An 18,654-nucleotide genomic window follows, 5' to 3' on the forward strand; every position below is an offset into this window, starting at 1 on the left:
ACCATTCTGAAGACTCTAGATGGTTGTTTAAATACAGGTATTTAAGTGGCAGGCTAGATAAAACAAGATAAATTCCAGAGGCTGTTAGAAAAATACGATAAAGCACAGAGCTGAAATAAATTACTCGCCTTATTAAATTCCTTTCATGTAGCTTGAATTGCATACAGTGTTTATGAATAATATATAGCAATTGGTAAGAATTGACTTCTGCTTGCATACTTAGCAAGCCAAGCCTGAGTTTCCTAAAACAGTTCATTTACCCAATCAGATTTTGTGGTAATCACAGTTAATGTGATGTAGCTGAGGCCTTACCATGGAGCCTATGATCCTATATGCCTATATCAAAGTTTTGTCTTGTTTCTATCCCAGGCTATTAATAAAATCATAACCACTGCCATCAATGTGTGTCAATCTAAAAAGACTACTGGGTTATGCCATCGCTTCCAGCCAGTGGTGGGAAGGGTAGAATAAAGTATGAAGTAACATGAAGTCCTGTTAAACAACCTTAAATGCATAAGCAAATGAAATTTTATAGGCATTTTGTAGGAACTTAATAACTCACCCAAGAACAGCAAAGATCCCATAGTCAGGTATACAAAATGTTTTCGAGGGGAAAAAAAATGCAATACCTAATTAATCTCCAGTACTTTAAAGGCATGTTTCATTCATCTAAGCATACAGCACCAAAACTGTTTGGAGTTTCAATTAACATTTATTTCAGATATGCATCTTGGGAAAAAAAAAATCTTTGCCAAGCCTTAATTAAAGACCACCTTACTCATGGCCCAATTTTCATTCCTTTAGAACTTGTGTTCATTATATTTAATGTTATTCAGGTGGAATAGCTTTCTCCTTAGCCTGGAGAAGAGGAGGCTCCAGGGAGAGCTCCAAGCCCCTTCCAATACCTGAAGGGGCTCCAGGAGAGCTGCAGAGGGACTGGGAACAGGGCTGGAGGGACAGCACACAGGGAATGGCTGCCAGTGCCAGAGGGCAGGGCTGGGTGGGATCTTGGGCAGGAATTGTTCCCTGGCAGGGTGCTGAGGCCCTGGCACAGGGTGCCCAGAGCAGCTGGGGCTGTCCCTGGATCCCTGGCAGTGCCCAAGGCCAGGTTGGACACTGGGACAGTGGAAGGTGTCCCTGCCCATGACAGGGGTTGGAACCAGATGAGCTTTAAGGTCTCATTCAACCCAAAGCTTTCCATGAGTCTGTGATTTCCACATTTGAAAGATACTTTAGCCCTGTGTACAATTAGATTTGTTTGTGAACGCAGAATCAAGCTGCCCTGAATTATTCAAGTTTTGTTTCTCAGTCTGCTTTCCCCACATCTCTATTTTCAAACCTGTTACATCAGTAAGACACAGCTCCTTGCATTTTTGTATGCTTTGATACCTGCAGAAAGCTTGTATTAAAAACTTAGACCCGTTTGTATACAAGGAAACAATGGTGATGAACAGGTAAAGCATTTAAATTTACTTTGAACTGCAAGTATTTATTTCATACAGTCAGAGGAACAGAATCCCCACACAGGAAGAGCAGAGAGTTCCAAGGCAGTATCAGAGGACAGGATATCTGCAGAGTTAACACCTGTCCCTCAGGAAAACTGCTCATGAACAACTGCAAAGCAGATGTTCTGTCAAAGAAATACTCAAAACAAGCAGAGTCTGCTCAGTAGCGCTGGAGGAGCAATCACAGCACAGACACACTGACAAGCTCGTGGGAGGTTTCACACAATGAGCTGCAGTTCCCTCATTTGACACCATATGACTGCAAAGTAAATTGATTTATGCTTATGAAAAAAATAATTTTTTCTGTATTTCAGGGTGGGTTATTACTTTGGTTATAATCTTATCCTGGTACTCTGTTGCTTTGCATACCCTGAAGAATAAACACTGTAGAAGTCCTTGACTTCAAAAAAAGCAGAATTTGTTCTGCTGGAGAATGTTTTCATCAAGCAGCAAAGACAAAAAAACCTGCACACATTATTATGGCATTGTAACTATTAAAAAAGAAGTAGACCTGGCATGGTATTTAGTATTCCTAACAAGATACCAGCCCAATCTGGTATCATTAGATTGCCCTTGTTCCATGTTAAAAGTAACTAATGGGTCAGTTTTCTCTAGGTCTCACTATAGTGATACATAACAGGCTTTTTGCCCTGAAGCCAAGATCACAGAAATGCATAAACAGCTTTTGATGAAATTAAAGTCTCTCCTTTAAGGGCTCCATTGTTATTATTCTGCTATCATGGGTTTGAGATTTCCCATCCCCCTTCCTCTCGAGCGATGATACTGCTGATATTAAAAAGCCTGCACGGAGACGGTAATTTATAGGAGAGGATGAGTTCAGTGGAAAAACAGGCTTACAGAACCTGAATCCTCTGAAGCCAGTGAGCAGTAAACCAGTGAGCTAAAACCAGACATACTGTCATTGCTTTGCCCTCCCCAAAACATGCCATAAATTCTGTATGGAAAGTGTTCCTTCACCCCATTCTTGTCACTGGATTGGAACTCAATAAGGTTGTCATCTTAAAGTAGGGCTCCTACTCCTTTCCTTTGCATGCTAACAACACTGACAGCTAATGCAGAGAACAAATAAGTGTGAAAACAGCAACATATGACAAAATGTGCCTTTAACAGGAAACTATAGTATCAGCAAGTACTCTATAACGTCTCTGTAATGTGATCAGTTGTACTGCATTCCTTTAGCTTCAGGTTCTTAAACATAGCTTGGGTTTCCTTAGCAAATTATCAGAGAAAAGATCTGGCTTCAGGAGCAGGAAATCTCGCTTAGATAATAACTGTATTTACAGCTAGACCTACCAATACAGTAATTTCCTTTAAAAGGTACATTTTCTCATATGTTGCTGTTCTCACATATATCTGTTCTCTGCATTATCTATCAGTGTTTTTAGCAGGCAAAGGATAAATAATACAAACCTTACATTGCGTTCTCTCATAATTATTCAGCCAAAAAAACCCCTGTGACTCAGTGCAGCTCTCATTACAAACTAAATTAAGGTGCAGGGCTCTTTCCAGTTAAAAATATTCTATGTACTGACCACAAGGCACAGTCACTGGAGCTCTCTGACAGTCATGCCATGATCTGTAATATTTAGTGCCTTGATGCCACCGATTTTGATCACACCTGAGTGCCAGGGTGTATTCCTGGGGTTGGGCTATGGTTTTTGCACGACTGTTCACTAAGTGAGGTGTTGCTAAAGCATTATTGCATTATCACTACGAACCAGTGAGACGTGGTGACATTCAGGGCTTACTTTGTACCAGCCAGTTCTCACTACATTATTACATTACTCTCTTACTTTTTAGGAGCAGGTAACAACTCTGTTGCACAGGTTTGGGTATCTCATCACTCTTGCTGACCCTAAGGCAGCAGGAGCCTTTGATACCATTATTGCTACATAGCAGGGCATTGCTTAAATCATTTGAGAGAGAGCAATGCAGTGAATCCCTCGGTACATGACACAGACCCGTGGTCAGGATGTTTTTCCATAATCTCACTCATCACCCACATGGATCAAAATGCCCAAGTCTGAAAACTTTCTCACTACTGAGAGTCCCTTTTGAAACAAGCAGTTTCAAGTAAAGGGAAAGGTGCCTCAGACACTTTGATGACTTTGACCATGACTGGCAGTTCCTGTGCAAGAATTTTTGAGGTTTGTTTTACACGTGCTCAGTGCTAACTTTGACTGCTGTAAAACACCAAAGAAGGCACATATAACTTCTGTGCCAATAAACTGTTCTACCTTGAACATGCATTTCTTTTTGCAACGATAAAGAGAAGAAAACCACAGAATTTTAACAGAAAAGTGCAACGTGGATGTTTTTATTCAACACACTAGATTTTTTTTTGAGAACTATCAGTTTTCATCCTGCTTACTAATCTAGAATTGACGACTGTGTAAAGCCAAACACTCAGAGACCCTCAGGAGAATGCTAATGCATAAATGCACAGTACAAATTAATGAATGAAGATGAGTGGTAAATAGTCACTAACCAAGAAACAACGAAAAAGCTCAACAAATATTCACTGAATACAAATTCTGTTTTAAACTCCGCTATTTGTAATGAAATGCAATCCTACCAGACAATCAGCTTTTTTCTACAGAGCAGCATTTTAAGCACGTGCCATCTACAAATCATCTCATCTCTTAAACACTTGAATGCATAAACAAATAGTTGCAAAGCAGCAAGATATCTCACTAGCAGCTAATTTATTGTATGACTTCATTCATCTCTTGATGAGTAATTCCCAAATTGCATTTCCATTTTGAAGTATCTGTGGATTTTGTTACTGTCTCTTTTAGTTAAATCCTTTTTACTTTCCCACAATAAAGTGGTTTTAATTGCCTACTTGAGACAAGACTTGGCTTTACTAGGATTTATGGATGTAAGTTTGAGATTAAAATTACCCTTCCCAAACAAACACCAGCAGCTAACCCAGCAATACAAATAGTTTTGCTCCACAGCAGCAGTCAAGAGTCTGGATCCAGAGCTCCCTCGTGTCAGCAGTAATCTGATGCACCGAAGAAAACTGAGTCACTCTAAGCTCCTCTTTGCACTCAGTTGGCAAATTTGTTTAAGCAGCCTGCACTGAAGAGTCAGGGCAATCTTCATCCTAAAACAAAGGCCAGTGCCCCCAGGAAACCTTCCACAGATTTTGTGGCCTTTGGAGGCAGTCCTAAAGCAGAGGAAGGAGGACAATTGAAGGGTTTGCATCCCAGAATGATCTCATGGACACTTGGGCAAACCTTCATGGCTCAACAGGAACAGTACCAAACTAAGTCCATCTAACAATTTCTGATCAGTTCTATCTTTAAAATAATTTGACAGTCAACTAGACATCATTAATGCAGACTGCTTAATAGGCAAATGGGAATCTAATAACTTTAAGTTCTGTATTACTGCCACTTGAAATACTTTAAAATGGAAAATCTCACTGCAATTACGATATTCTCTCATCAGTATATTCTTTTAAATTCAAACTGTGTACTCCTGCAGAAAGTATTAAGAAATGAATGCTGTTCAGAGAAGCATAAGAGGCTTTTAGAACAATGACTTTTTTTTTTTTTTACACTTCATGAAGACCTATGGAAACGGACACAAAGCCTGTCTCTGGCTGTTCTCACATGCACTGGAACATAAAGCCCTCAGTTTTGGGGTCATCATGCAAGGGAACCAGGCCTGAGCAGCAAGGGGAACACCACTGTGGATATAACTCCTCGTCCTCTCCTCTGATACCTGGATGGAAACGGATAGAGGACTGAAAAGAGCAGCATTTGTACTGTACTACAGCTTTGAAACAAAACCAGGTGTCTTCCATGTTGGCTTTAGAGAGTCTGCATGAATTTGTGAAGTGATATTTGCACAGAGGAATACATGCAAACAAATGCAGATGCAGAGTGAATAAAGCAAGCTGAAGGGATGTGCTGGGGATATGCCCTTCATACAGAGACCAACCTGTTAGGTGTGTGACGATACATTCAGGTATTTAAAATAAAACATTTGGAAAGGTGTCCCATGGTGAAGTCTCCTTTGAAAATTTTCTTTACAATATTTTAATTTTGAATGTCTATGACTGGATTCAAGACAGTCTCTAGGGTAGAATTGCTAGACAGAGGACACATGAATTCCCCCATGAGGCTCTGGAAAAGGTAATATTCCTCCACAGAAAGCTAATCAGCCATTCATCTACGAATGCCATGTAGGGAGTCCACCTTTCTACCACTCTCTAGTTAATGCACATTCTCAATGCTCTCATGGGTCAGGAAATTTCCTTAGGAAACCTGGTAAAAGCTGGTTTTATATAGCTGGTCATATATTGGTTTAGTCTCTAATAAAGCCTACTGGGAGAGGTCAAATGAAAGTGGACATTTGGAGACCATGAGGTTTACCCAACAGGAAGTGAAAAGAAAGACCTCTGGAATTAAAAATAACAACCTACCAAAACAGAACAGAAATGCACCAACCCTTCTTCAGTCTAGTTCCATTTAGTCCTCAACTATGACACATTCTCTATGTATCATATGAACTTGAGAGTCAGCCCCAAGTTATTTTTATGCCCACAAAAATATACCCCTGGATGAGTAAGATTTCAGTAATCCTTGCAATAAATTAAACAACTCTTGCACCACCATATCCCTTAAGGTACAGCCAGACACTTCCTCTGCCAATTCCCAGACAGCTCATGGAAAGCCAGCAGGTGTGACAAATGAGCTTGGAGTTTACTAGACTGTGCTTTACAACAGATGTATTTACACATATCACAATCTACTGGGGGGGATGGTGCATGCTGCTGCCAAATGTTAGATGGAATGTTATCAAACAGAAGTCCCCCAACAAATTCCCATCACGCTGACTATTGAGATCAGCCTGCCATGCGCAATCTTTCATGTTACGGCATGTTCTCAAGCAAGTATTTTTTAAGCTATTGTTACTATTTTAATTTTCCTTCTCTTACCAGTACATGAAAAGTCCACGTTTTACCAGAACAAAGAAATTGCAGAATGCCTGTCTAGAGACCTGTGCCACTTATAATTTTAGACTCCTTCATAAGCTTATTTAATAATTAAATTAAAAAAAAAAAAAAAACCCCATACATCAAAAACATAAATCTGATCCCACTCCTAGTTTATACTGCTCTGCACAGGGCTCTCCCTTTCAGGCAGTAGCAGAGGATTTTATCTTGCCCTGTTTATCACAACACCTGGCATTCCTGGAGCAGATGGATGCCAAGAAGAGCACTGTGTGCCCCAGCTGGGACAGCCCCGTGTGTCCCTGGGTGCAGCTGGTGGCAGCGTGGCCTCGGGCAGACCTTTCAGAGGAAATGCTGGGGTTCCTGGGGAAGTTGTCACTCCAGAGGAGCCCACAGGGGCCGGAGCATTCGCACCACTGCCACATGAAGCGGCACCTTGGGATGCACTGGGGCATTTGTAGGGACAGAACACATCAGGCTCAAAAAACAGCTCACAGGCCAGCCACAATCTTAATAAAATACAGCACTACTCGTGGATTGAGCCTGGTGGTTACACCCTCATGGTAACACCACCTACTGCATTCAAACACAGACAGGATTTTGTTGCAGCACCCTCTGAACAGCAAATTACAACACTACAGACACAAGCCCACTCAGCAGAGCTATCACACACCACACATCCCAAGTGATGTGTCAGGCTCAGTGTACCTCACAAACACATAAACCATGAGTATTAATCTATAATTGTGTTGTTTCTTCATATGGTAATGTCTGTTCACACCTCTAAAAACACTTCTCTTCCTTCATCAGCATCTTAAATATAAATGCCTCAAACAGCGCTTTGAACAAGGGGTTTATAACTGCCCAGGCTGTGAGCAGGTTAGTTTCTTTACATGTCTTTAAGGAGAGCTGAGCAATTAGAGGAATTAAAAAAAAAGAACCATCAGAAAGCCACAGTCCACAATTGCAACTTACATTAAAAGTGAGCTCTGATTTCTTTGACACGTTTTCAATAACTGCCAGAAAACTTGCAAGCTTCCAAGGTTTGCAAGCACAATTATGGCACTGAAATTAAAGCTTATGTATTAAAATGCATTCTGAGGAAAAAAAATCTAACTTGTTTTCAATTCCATTGCTTGCATTTCACTCTGCACTTGTTAATCACGTGTTCCATGCACACGATTAACGTGTTTCATGCATGTTTCTCTTCTAGGAAACAGAAACGGTTCTCTAAGATTGAAAAAACACATTTCTTTTTAGCATTTTCAATAAATATATATTTAGTAGAGAAGTATGTGGGTAACTGGATCCTGGATTTTCCAAATAGCTGGGGCTCTAGAGACAACGCAGGCACAAACTAAAAAGCAGAGCACACTAATAATTAGGAAATGTTTAAATATGATTTTACCCCCGAAAGTGCATATTTTTCAGAAATTTCAAAATGAGGAAAGAGATTTTGCTCCTACCTCTTCCAAAGCCCATAATGAATCAACCACAGGCTTGATCTTCTTACTGTTATATAGATTTAGTAGTTTGTCCATCACACCCTTGATCAGGCCACTTCGATTCTGTTTGAAAAGTAGATTCAACAGGGAAAATCCAGCAATGACTTTGTTCTCCTCATACAGCTTGATAGGATTTACTTTCTCGACCTGCCACCACTGGAAACCAATAAAGAACAGCACGGTTGGAAAAACAATTTTCAAGAAACATTCAGGAAAGTTCCCAAGCAAACTGTCTGTGCAGATGTGCTAAATGACTCATCTGCCAGGTCTGAGGCAGCAGCTAAGAGAAGCAGCAAGGATGTGATTTCGGCATGGGGGAAGAAAGTGTGCAGCTGACTGACACAAACTCCTGCTGGAGGAGGTCAGGGTGTGAGAAGATGGTGAACACATCTGGGTTTAGATGAGGGGCTGGCAGTAAGGAGTTTGGATTTCCTTCCCCCTTCTGCTCTCCTGCTATCTCCAGACAGCCACCGAAGCGCCCAGATGTTCACTGGCAACTCCTGGCGATGACTCTTCTCAGAGCCAAGGGACCAGGCACTGCCTGTCAGCTGCCAGTTGCTTTGCATCCATTATTATGTTTATGACACTCCAGCATACCTCGTAGTATCTAATGAAAGGATTTGATCTCATTTAGCCCAAGAGCATCATTGAGAGACGCCACTTCCCTGCAAATTTCACTTGAACGGGTACATTTTTAATTATAATTTTCATACAATTTTGATGAGTTAATTTTGCAGCATAATTGCATAAAGAAACTAGTTATACTTGTATACAACATTTGTATTTTTTAATTCAGTCAATTTATTCCTATTTATTCCATCAATTAATATCAATACTATCTGAAAAAGACTTCAGTTGAAATTTATTTCATTGGGCCAACCTACCCTAGATATTATATGCATCTGGATATTCTTACATTACCAGTAAAAAGGCTGCATAGCAAAGATTATCTTGTTTTAGTTCACAAGTGTGTGACAATAACAAGGATCCTCCCACTACCAGCATTAAGAAAATGTAGGAGGCAAAGAACAGCTCCTTGCTACATTCTCTGACTTATCTTATTTTCAGCTACACAGAGAGAAGCTTTTGAAGCCAATTCCTCCTGGGAAGGGGTTGTTGCTGGAAGCTGGAAATGAGCTTTTGGCAAAAAAGATCATACATACGACAGATGTTCAGAAAAGACTTTTCCCTATGTTTTTCCTGTATGAAGGAATTGCTTTCACTCCTGATTAACTCATTTCTTGCTGGCAGTTTCTATGATATATTTGTCCTATTTTTATCTCTAGGATTTCTGCACGGATTTCAGTTGCTGTAGTAAGCTGAAGACAAAATTAACATTTGAACTTTGAATTTGTTGACATCACCAATTAGGAAACAAATGCCACATCATCATCTCTTTGATGTCACTTGAACATGGAGAACTGAAAAACGCTTTTCTGTATGAAACAAACTTCTGAAAAACTGGAAATGACTGGACACAGGCCCCATTTAAGAGCTATATCTCCTTTAATTCACTGCATGGTCCTGACAGTGTTTTCAGATTCAAGGAACCTACAGGGTGCAGTTAACCATATCCACAGATGTGATATCCTGCCACAAGCAAATAAATAATCTAGTCTAAACTTAGCTGTGCAAGAGATCTATGTCTCACAGACAATTTCAGTGGCAATATGAAATGCACACAGATCCAATTCTGGTCTAGCTGTGCTGCCAGGAGAAAACATGGCACAAAACCACAACATCAGAACTAACAACTCAGTAGAGATAGATGAAAATGATGAAGATGAAAATGCTACAGAAAAGACCGAAGTTAGAGGAAAGAGCATAATCACAGAGACACTTACTGATTTTGCAAAACTGAAGAAGCTTTTTGTCTCCCCAGTAACCATGTTAGATGAACCTGTAAAAGATGAGCACATTCACACACAACTTCTTATTACAAGCAACAGCAGACCGTTTAGTACATGTAAAATCTTCTCTCTCTGATTCATATTTAAGAAAAAAACATGCCCAGGTTTAAAAGAGCTCAGTAGAAATACTTATACTTTGAGAATAAATAAAAAGAGGCCAAGGCAACCAAGCCCTCCAGGCTTACAGGAATTCAAGATGACACTGACTCAAATCTCCCAAAGCAGAGACAGGTTAGGTCCCATTGGGCATCTTCCCATAAATACAGCAATCCCTTCAGCTGTGCCCTCCAACAGGAGCTTCCCCACACAGCAGGGCAGCCTGGCAGCACTGCAGGGGAGATGTGTCCGCTCCGTGGGAGGAGCAGTCCACAAACACGAGTGGAAATTTGTGAACAGAAGCCTGGGTTGGATTCCTCAGAGTCATGTCAAATAAATCAACAGCATTCTTCCTGAAATTGTCCTTCAAGCTTCCCTCTCACAAAAATGACATTGTGGTTTCCTTGGCCACACAATGATTCCCAGAATGAGAGATCTAAACTTTCTCCCATGCTTCTCCTGTATCACCCAATGATGCTTAACAATCTGTACGTCCAGTTTCAATTATGGATTTACTTTTCTAAATGTTTCTTTAAAGATTTTTTTTTTTTTTTTTTTTGTATTACCATTTATTTATCAACAATTTTGTCCATGGTAAGCTTCACTAAAACCCTTGATTGGAAAGAATCAAACTGAGAAAGCATAACATGTCAATCACCAGTTCTGGAAGAAGGGGCATGGACGCTTTTAAGCTCTGCAAAGCCTTAGCTTTGAAATTTGTACTTGCTTTTTCCCACTCACCATATAAAATATAAGTCCCAAGTGGTTTGAGAAGACTGAGGCCTTTCCCAGTATTTTCTCCACAAAGACAATCCAAAACAATATCTACTCCATCTGCTGAGATTCTAAAAAGCAAGGAAAAAAACCTCTTACTTCGCAGTAAGATACACAGGGCTGGTCAGGCTAACAAACTACTAACACCTTCCAGGTACTTTAGAAAGGACTCTGAGACTGACTATGTGAAAACTTTACCATCACCAAAAGACATTTCAGACTCATTCAGTGGCACAATGCAAGGTTTTCAGCCAACCCATGTCTCTTAGGCTTTAAAGAGGGGGAAACCATCTCGTTCGTCCTTTTTCAAGGCTTTCAGTAAAATTATATTAGCAAAAGACTGGCAACAGATACAAAGTTCTTTTTTGACTGAATGTGATTGGCAGAGAATGCTTATTTTGTGAATATTATAGAGAAAAAGGATATTTTTCTTATTCATATCTAATATTATTTTTCTGATTTTATAAGGAAACAAATCTTATCCTAATTTCTTTTCAGACAAAATTACTTGTAAAGTTATTTACAGTCTTCTTCCTCAGCTATTTTATCAACTAGATATCAGCAAAGACTTAAATCAAGCATAAAGAGAAGTCACCAAGAGCTAGAAATGCAGCACAAGGGTTACAATCAGGCCATTTTATACTGTTTCAATAAACAGTTTGCATATTTATAATTGTCCAGTTGTCAATGCAATGTCAATATGATGCTGAAGAAGAAAAAAAAATATGCTGAATATCCTGATTCAGGGGCGAGGCAAAGATTTATGGCTTGTAATGCACCTTTCTGCTTCCTCACAAAACAAAGGTAAGACCCAGCCATCCATTGGTTACAAGCAGCAGTCAAACAAGGCAACTTCACTCCCTGGTACTGCTGCCACAATTAGGGCAATAAATTGTTTCTATTCAGGCCACTGGCTGAGCCTTCACTGTTAAAGGAAAAGAAGTTTTACAATGAAACAGCTTCTGGTGGCTTCCCTGGTTGAACTGATTCCCCATCCCCTATGAACATTTCCACATTCATAACATCTCATGGATTTTTTTCTTTTCCATTTGCTTGGAATTATTAGTGGTTGCTTTGGTTTTGCTCCGTGTTTTGAGTTTTCCCCCTGATGAATGCCCCAGTGACCTGCAATAAAGCAGGCTCCTACCACTATCCTTCCTCCATCACAGCTTCATCCTTTTCTGTTCACAGATTTTAGAAAATGAACACTTTAGGCAGAACATGGTGCACAGCTAATATCAATCAAACCAAACAACTACACCAATTTGTCTTTTTTTGCTGCTGCCAAAAGACAATTTGTCAAAACAGCATTCTCAGAATTACTGCTGGAGGTTTATTAAAAATATTTTCAATGCAAAGTGAAAATGGAAGGATCTGAGTAACAAATCAGAGCACCAGCATATTCTACAGGGTGCCATTTATATCTTGCAGCCAGGACTATTCACTGAGCTGATATTAAACAACTCAACTCGATATTCAACTTATATTATTGTGCCAGGAACGAAGCACAAACTAGCTTGTTACACCTATGTTTTACCTCCTGTACCTGCCCTGGTTTCTCCTGCAATGCCAGCCTGCACTGCTAACAGCCCAGGGAGAAGTTCTGCCACCTGCACAAACACCAGTATCAACAGCTAGAAAAACTGAAAAACAAAGTGTTTGAAAGCACATAAACAGAAATACACATGATGACTTCAAAAGGCAACAGGATGATTTTAATCTGAATGCAAACAAACAAAATCTAAGGATCTGAAATTAAACCAGACGTCATGTGCTATGATATCAATGCCTGGCAGAGGATAAAAACCCAGGCAGATAAAATCACACCAGAGAACTCCAAAACCTGGATACATTACAAATCCACTGAAAATATTTTATTTGGTGCATTACACTGAGCAAGTACATATGCAAATGAAGGCTAAGTACATCCTTCTGTTAAGACCTTTAGTTTCTTTCACTTAATTTACTTTGCTCACAACAGATGTCCAAATAGGGACATGGACTGAAAAATTTTGTGTTGCTTATCGAGGCATAGGGAGATGCTTGCTATCCTGTCCCTAGTGGACAGATTGAATAGCTGGAATAAACTGCAGCTCCCAAACTCACAAATGTGCTATCTTCCCATAAATATGATCAGCCTGGTGCCTTTCATAGTATTTTGCCAGATATCATATAGATCTGACTCAGGAAAATACAAAATTACCTTTTTACTTCTTGAACATAGTCTGCATTCCTGTCAAACAGGTGAGTTACCGAGTTTTTGATTGCTTCATGTTTGAAAGATGAAGCTGTTCCAAAAACAGTAACATTGGGAACGGTTGAACAGAGCTGAGCAACAGCTTGACCCTGCAAACACATTATTATGTTAGTTCACTGACATGGAAATTGGTTGAGAGAGTTTGCAGCTGCCAATTCACTCCTGACACAGCAAAACCGGAGACCAAACATGTGAAAGCACTTCCCAAACTAGTTTAGTTCCACTGAAATGTAGCTCAGCCACAGGAAAAAAAGACACCTAAATCACAAGGATATTCTGAAGACAAAGCAGTCCTAATACAGTCGGTCTAGTTTGCCATTCCTAAGGGATCAGGTCTCCTTAGGGTTTCAGTGAGAGACAGCAAGCTGCTATAAAAAATGCTGCATAATAATGAAAATCTGCTTTACCTCTTCACAAGAGTTATTACAGATTGTTCAAAATGCAGGAATAGCTTCCAGTCACCCTAAGAGAGGTCTGCTTAGGCAGAGTCCTGGGCTCAAAACTGATCAACAGCAAAGGGGACAAAGCAGCCTGGAGCACGTCCAGGAACATGATTCTTCCTCCTGGTCTGGGCAGGACCCCAGTGGGGTCCATCAGGTGCTATGCCAGCCTTTAGGCAGGACTTGGGGCATTGAAGAATTTCTACAATCAGTTGTCTGTATTTTGAGTTTCCAATTTTGGGCCCCAGAAGGCCTTAAGTGGATTTTAAGCTCTATTTTCATGAGGCTGAGAGGTCATCTTTCCAACCCCAACAGGTTTTGTTTTACTCTTAATGCACCAACAAAAGGAAAGCTGACTTTTGGTAGCCACACCCTACCTCTTCTTGCAACCACATTATTCCACTGGAGCCAGCACAGTTATATGGATACATCCAGAAGTTAAAAAAATGGCACTGCCATTCTAAAAAAACCTGTCAGATGGAATTCAGCAAACTCTTCCACCTACAACCTAAAGATTGTTATTTGTAAACTGTATGCATGACTAGTAAAATCACCCAGGGATAAACACATTTCTGTTCACTCCAATCAGAAACGCTGATTATTAGTTGTACATCCCAGTAATTAGCACTTGGGTTTTATTTAGAGCATGATAATTAGCTAACCCTGCATACCCTGGAGGTCTTGGCATCCTCATGTATTCTGCTGAATGTAACTCCAAGCTGAACATCACCAGAGAGGGCAAGGTTATTATTTATATATGGTGGCACCCAGGCATTTCAGACTGGTTTCCTACTGGGTTGGTCAGTAAATGCCTGCACAGCAAGGCACAGCTTGGGAGATCCTTTAGACAGGCACACACACACGGGAAAGAAGGCAAGAGAAGGGATCATTCTCATTCCTACTCTGCAGATGAAGGATGGAAGACCACAGCAAATTGAACAGCTTGCCCAGCAGCTCAGAGAAGCTCACAGGCACCAATGCTTACTCCTGGCACGGTTAAATCCAACCCCAAATTAAAAATGACCCCTTCTTTTTAAAATTAGCCATCATTTTCCTGGGTTGGAATCCCTAATCTCTCAAAAATCGTAAGAAAATCCATTCCTGAGGGGCCTCATCTTACCAGATGTAATGTTTTCAGGGAGCAGAAAATGTTTCACTGTTCTCATGTTTCTTTTCTCTATTACTTACCAACTCATGCTAAACCCATCCCAGATTTTAGCTTCCACAAATAATGTAATATAAAATCAAAAGAAAAAGAATTGGGGATTTTGTATCTGTTCTTTTCTTAGTAATTTTCACAAGCAATCCTCTTTTCTCACTTTCTGTGTCACGCAGAAACCCAACACGCACAGTGATTTAGATAAATCAGTATTTTATAATGCATGGCAGTTGAATGAAATTCTGACATTATTGATCTATTCTCTAATTAGTTTTCTGCCCTTCCAATCTAACTTGGGAAGATGAGGGCTAATGAATATATCCTGAATCAAAACCACTGAATGTTTAAAAGGTCAAATATTCAAGAAGAAAGCATGTTGATTTTTATCCTGCAGAAGACAATTAACATTTAACAAACTGACAGTCAGATGAATAAGGAGAAATGCACAAAAACATCAGGATGTGAACAACCTATTTTCCTCCTGACTCAAACTCGTTAGTACACATCTCCCTCCCCCAGAGATAAGCTTATCTAAAATCCCAGATCAGCTGGGAATACTTTCCAACTTTCTGTAGATACTTCAAGCCTAAAACTGACTCATGTGACCAGTACTTTTATAATTGGATGAAGTATTTTGAAGCAATTCCACAAAACACTCTTCTGCAGTTTTCTGAAATCTTAATTTGAAGTTGACTCTCATTTCTGTGCAAAGTATTTTTAGTCGCTCTATCAGAAATCTCCGAATAAAGGCTGATATTGGATTTTCCACATTTTCCCCATCAAAATAGGAGAACTGAACTCAACCTATGAACTCAACCATTTCCCTAATTTCTGTGGAATTCAGCTAAGCTCCAAACCAGCACCATGGCTGTGCAAGTCACTCCTAAATCTCCTTTCTAATCCCTCAAATCACGTAGCTGCCTCTGGATTAGCTGCCACTGTTTAGCAGGGGACACATTTTAATTGCAAATACCGCGACCTGCGTTCAGAATACCCACGTTTCTCAAAGGAAGCATCCACCAAGGGTTTTGCTGCTGAAGGAGGAGCATCCTCTTCCCAGGGCAGCTGAGGTGCCAGCGCTGGCTCCTGTGCCCCTGCACGCTCCCACCATGGGCACACCAGCCCTGTCCTGTCGCTCGGATGCTGAAAACTGCTCCGTGCTGAACAGGGACAGGAGGGTTTTCTGTCTCCTCCCTGCCCAGGCAAAACCACACCAACTCTTCTACCAGCCTCACTGGCTTTGGAAGCAAGAACCGTGCGAGCAGAAATAGGGTGTGAACTCCAAAACCTTCCAAGAGGGTGATAAATTACACAAGCATGGGTTGAAAAATATTCTTCACACATCTAATATTTTCATACACCACGCCGATTTCTGCATATAAGTACTGACCAAATTCTTGCTTCCTGAACCTAGGAAAACTATTAAGTTTTAATGGGGAAAAAAAAAAGAAAGGAAAAAAAAAAAATTATCACTTGGACAATTAATATTACCTTTAACGGAATTTAGCGGTCTTTAGGAACAGAAAATAAATCAGGCGATTCACTGAAGGAATAGACATGGTTACAGAATATTCCCTTAAAGTGGAATTAATCTCCTTAAATATATTAATATATTTTATATACTACTTATTGCAGAATCATAGTCATTCTGGATGGAAAAGACCTCTAAGACCATCAGATCCAGCCACCAACTCAGCATTTATCACCATGTTTTATCACTAAGTTATCCTCCAAATGCCACATCCACACATTTTTTGAACAATTCCAGTGAGGCACAACATCATGTGGTGAAACCTTAAAGAAATTAATAGCTTGGATTGAATAGATTAGATTAAAGAAATTAATAGCTTGTGGAATGAAGGATGTCTGCTAATGCTGGATGTGTCTCTCCAGCTTCACAGCCTGCTTCATGGATTCCTTTTTAGGATATTTTGTGAATTCATAAAACCAGTATGTCAAACCTAATCTACATGTATGATTATTACAGAAATTAATAAAAGTTTATAGCTTTACAGTAAGATTCAGAAAAAAAAAAAAAAAAAAAAAAAAGAAAAAAGAGAGATTTCTTCACATTACACTGCTTTAAACCCCAAGTCTAAGCCTGCAGGATTGGAAACTTCTCATACCAAGATAATCACCTAAAAGAATGGAAAAGCAGTTTTCTAGGAAGTAACAATGAAATAGACTGTTTAGTGCATTGCAACAATTTCAAAGGAAAAAACGTCAGTGACATTTAAAAGTCAATATAGAAAGCAAGAATAGAATGAAAGTTACTAATCTAATTAGCTTGTTAACACAAACTTAATGCTGGATGAAAGATAAATAAGGTGTACAAGTGAGTGGCTTTCCAAAAGGGTCTGAGCCTTATGTGCCAGCTGCACACTGAATCACAGCAGGTATGGGGCAGAATCCTTTCAAGACAGCATCTTTTTTGCTGTTATGTAAACTGAGGGCAGCCTGATAGCAGGAGACAATAAACCACGTAAAAGACACCACCCTGCCAAACTGCATCAATAAAGTAAGACATCACTTAAGTAAGAGTAAGAATTACCATTTCTATGATGTATTTCTGCAGTCCAAAGGTGCTAGAGCATTTTTAAAAATAGCATTCAGACTTAATCTTGCACAAGAAACTTGTCTGGAACCAAACACAAGAAGAATCCAAATTCCAAAAAGCTTTGATTCCACATAACCATACCTGAAGGTGCTGTGAAGTACTCAAACACCGTAAGAAAACTGCAAGGGGCATCATCTACTGATCTCATGGCATTAGGAAAACTCTTCTCTGGTGTTAGGTGAAGTCTGATACACATTTCATCTCCTGAAGGTGTCATTTTCCCAATTACAGCCAAGGAAATTGGAAACCAAACACTGGGTGAACATTGCAGAGTGGACAAAGTAAAATGTGATTACCGGACAAGCATTAGGCAGCATCTGCTCCACTCAGTGCACCACAAATGAGTTTTGGAGGGGAGGGAGGGGGAAAGTGACCCTGAGATAATGATCTCTCTCACCCTCAAAACATTTTCTGCAAGTATTAGCAGGATGTATTTTTCTCACCCCTTTGCAAAATTGTAGAGCTGAGCTGCATCAAAAACATAGGGCTGAACCTGGCACAAATCCTCTGCAGCTCAGTGGAGCTACCTGAGCAAAACTCATCCAGGGGAAACAAACTCCACCAAAAGGCAGAACAGCCAGGGGAGAGTGGAGCACTGCCTGTGACCTGGCTCTGCAGGTGACCTGGGTATGGGACACGTCCTCTGGGGAGTGCAAAGAGGCAAAAAGAAAAGCCTTCAAAGGCTGCAGCTTATTTTGCTCGGGGAAATTGCTTTCTGTGCATGGCTCGCTGGGCTTTTGTGTTTGATGAGCAGATGATGCTCTGAGGCAGCGTCTGGAAACGGGCTCGGCCGTGGCACCAGGACTCTCTGGTGCTGCTGAGGGAGCACATCCATCGCTACAGAAGCATTTACCAGCAGCTCAGCCTCCACTGCCCTGCCTGGCTTTCACAGCTGGGTACTCACAGCAGCCCAGACTTGGTTACACAGTGTGTGAGCTGATTTATCCCCTTCCTTGGCTGCTGGAGACGAAACAAGGGGAAAGCACTTCATCAAATGCAGAACAGCTATGAAGTGCTAATATGAAAATAGCAAGTGCAGCCCTGGTAGCGAGTGAAGGTGTCAGCAAAGTGGGCTGGATTGATGCCCTGGCACAGTGTGCTGGCAAAGACAAGAGTCAATTCTGATTACTCCCATTCAAGGAGCTCCGACTCAAACGCAGGCATGCTATTTAATGTGCTCCTCCCCGCTAGGTGCAGACTGAGCAGCCTACCCATGCAATACTTAAAAGGATCAGGAATGCTGTGAGACCTATTTTAACAGGATCTGGCTTTGCTACCGTTTTACTGCTGCTGTGCTCCCAACCAGCTGAGAGGTCAGGAAACACATCCACATCTGCCTGGGGCAGGACCTGCCTGGAGGATGACCCAGCAAACAGACATCTAACCTTATAAAAACGGGGTATG

At 40.6% G+C, this 18,654-nt stretch overlaps 1 protein-coding gene across 1 annotated transcript in view; it reads right to left on the minus strand.

The window, feature by feature from the left end:
• Window positions 1-18,654, minus strand: part of VAT1L (vesicle amine transport 1 like) — a 64,747-nt gene that overhangs the window by 27,433 nt on the left and 18,660 nt on the right. Inside the window, exons 4-7 of the mRNA XM_040075328.2 lie at window positions 12,981-13,123; window positions 10,745-10,848; window positions 9,842-9,897; window positions 7,959-8,153 (exon numbers count right to left, since the gene is read on the minus strand). Coding sequence (XP_039931262.1) covers window positions 7,959-8,153; window positions 9,842-9,897; window positions 10,745-10,848; window positions 12,981-13,123 — 498 coding nt within the window. The remainder of the gene's footprint in view (window positions 1-7,958; window positions 8,154-9,841; window positions 9,898-10,744; window positions 10,849-12,980; window positions 13,124-18,654) is intronic.

Source organism: Hirundo rustica, chromosome 11, assembly GCF_015227805.2.
Source record: "Hirundo rustica isolate bHirRus1 chromosome 11, bHirRus1.pri.v3, whole genome shotgun sequence".
Lineage (NCBI taxonomy): Eukaryota > Metazoa > Chordata > Aves > Passeriformes > Hirundinidae > Hirundo > Hirundo rustica.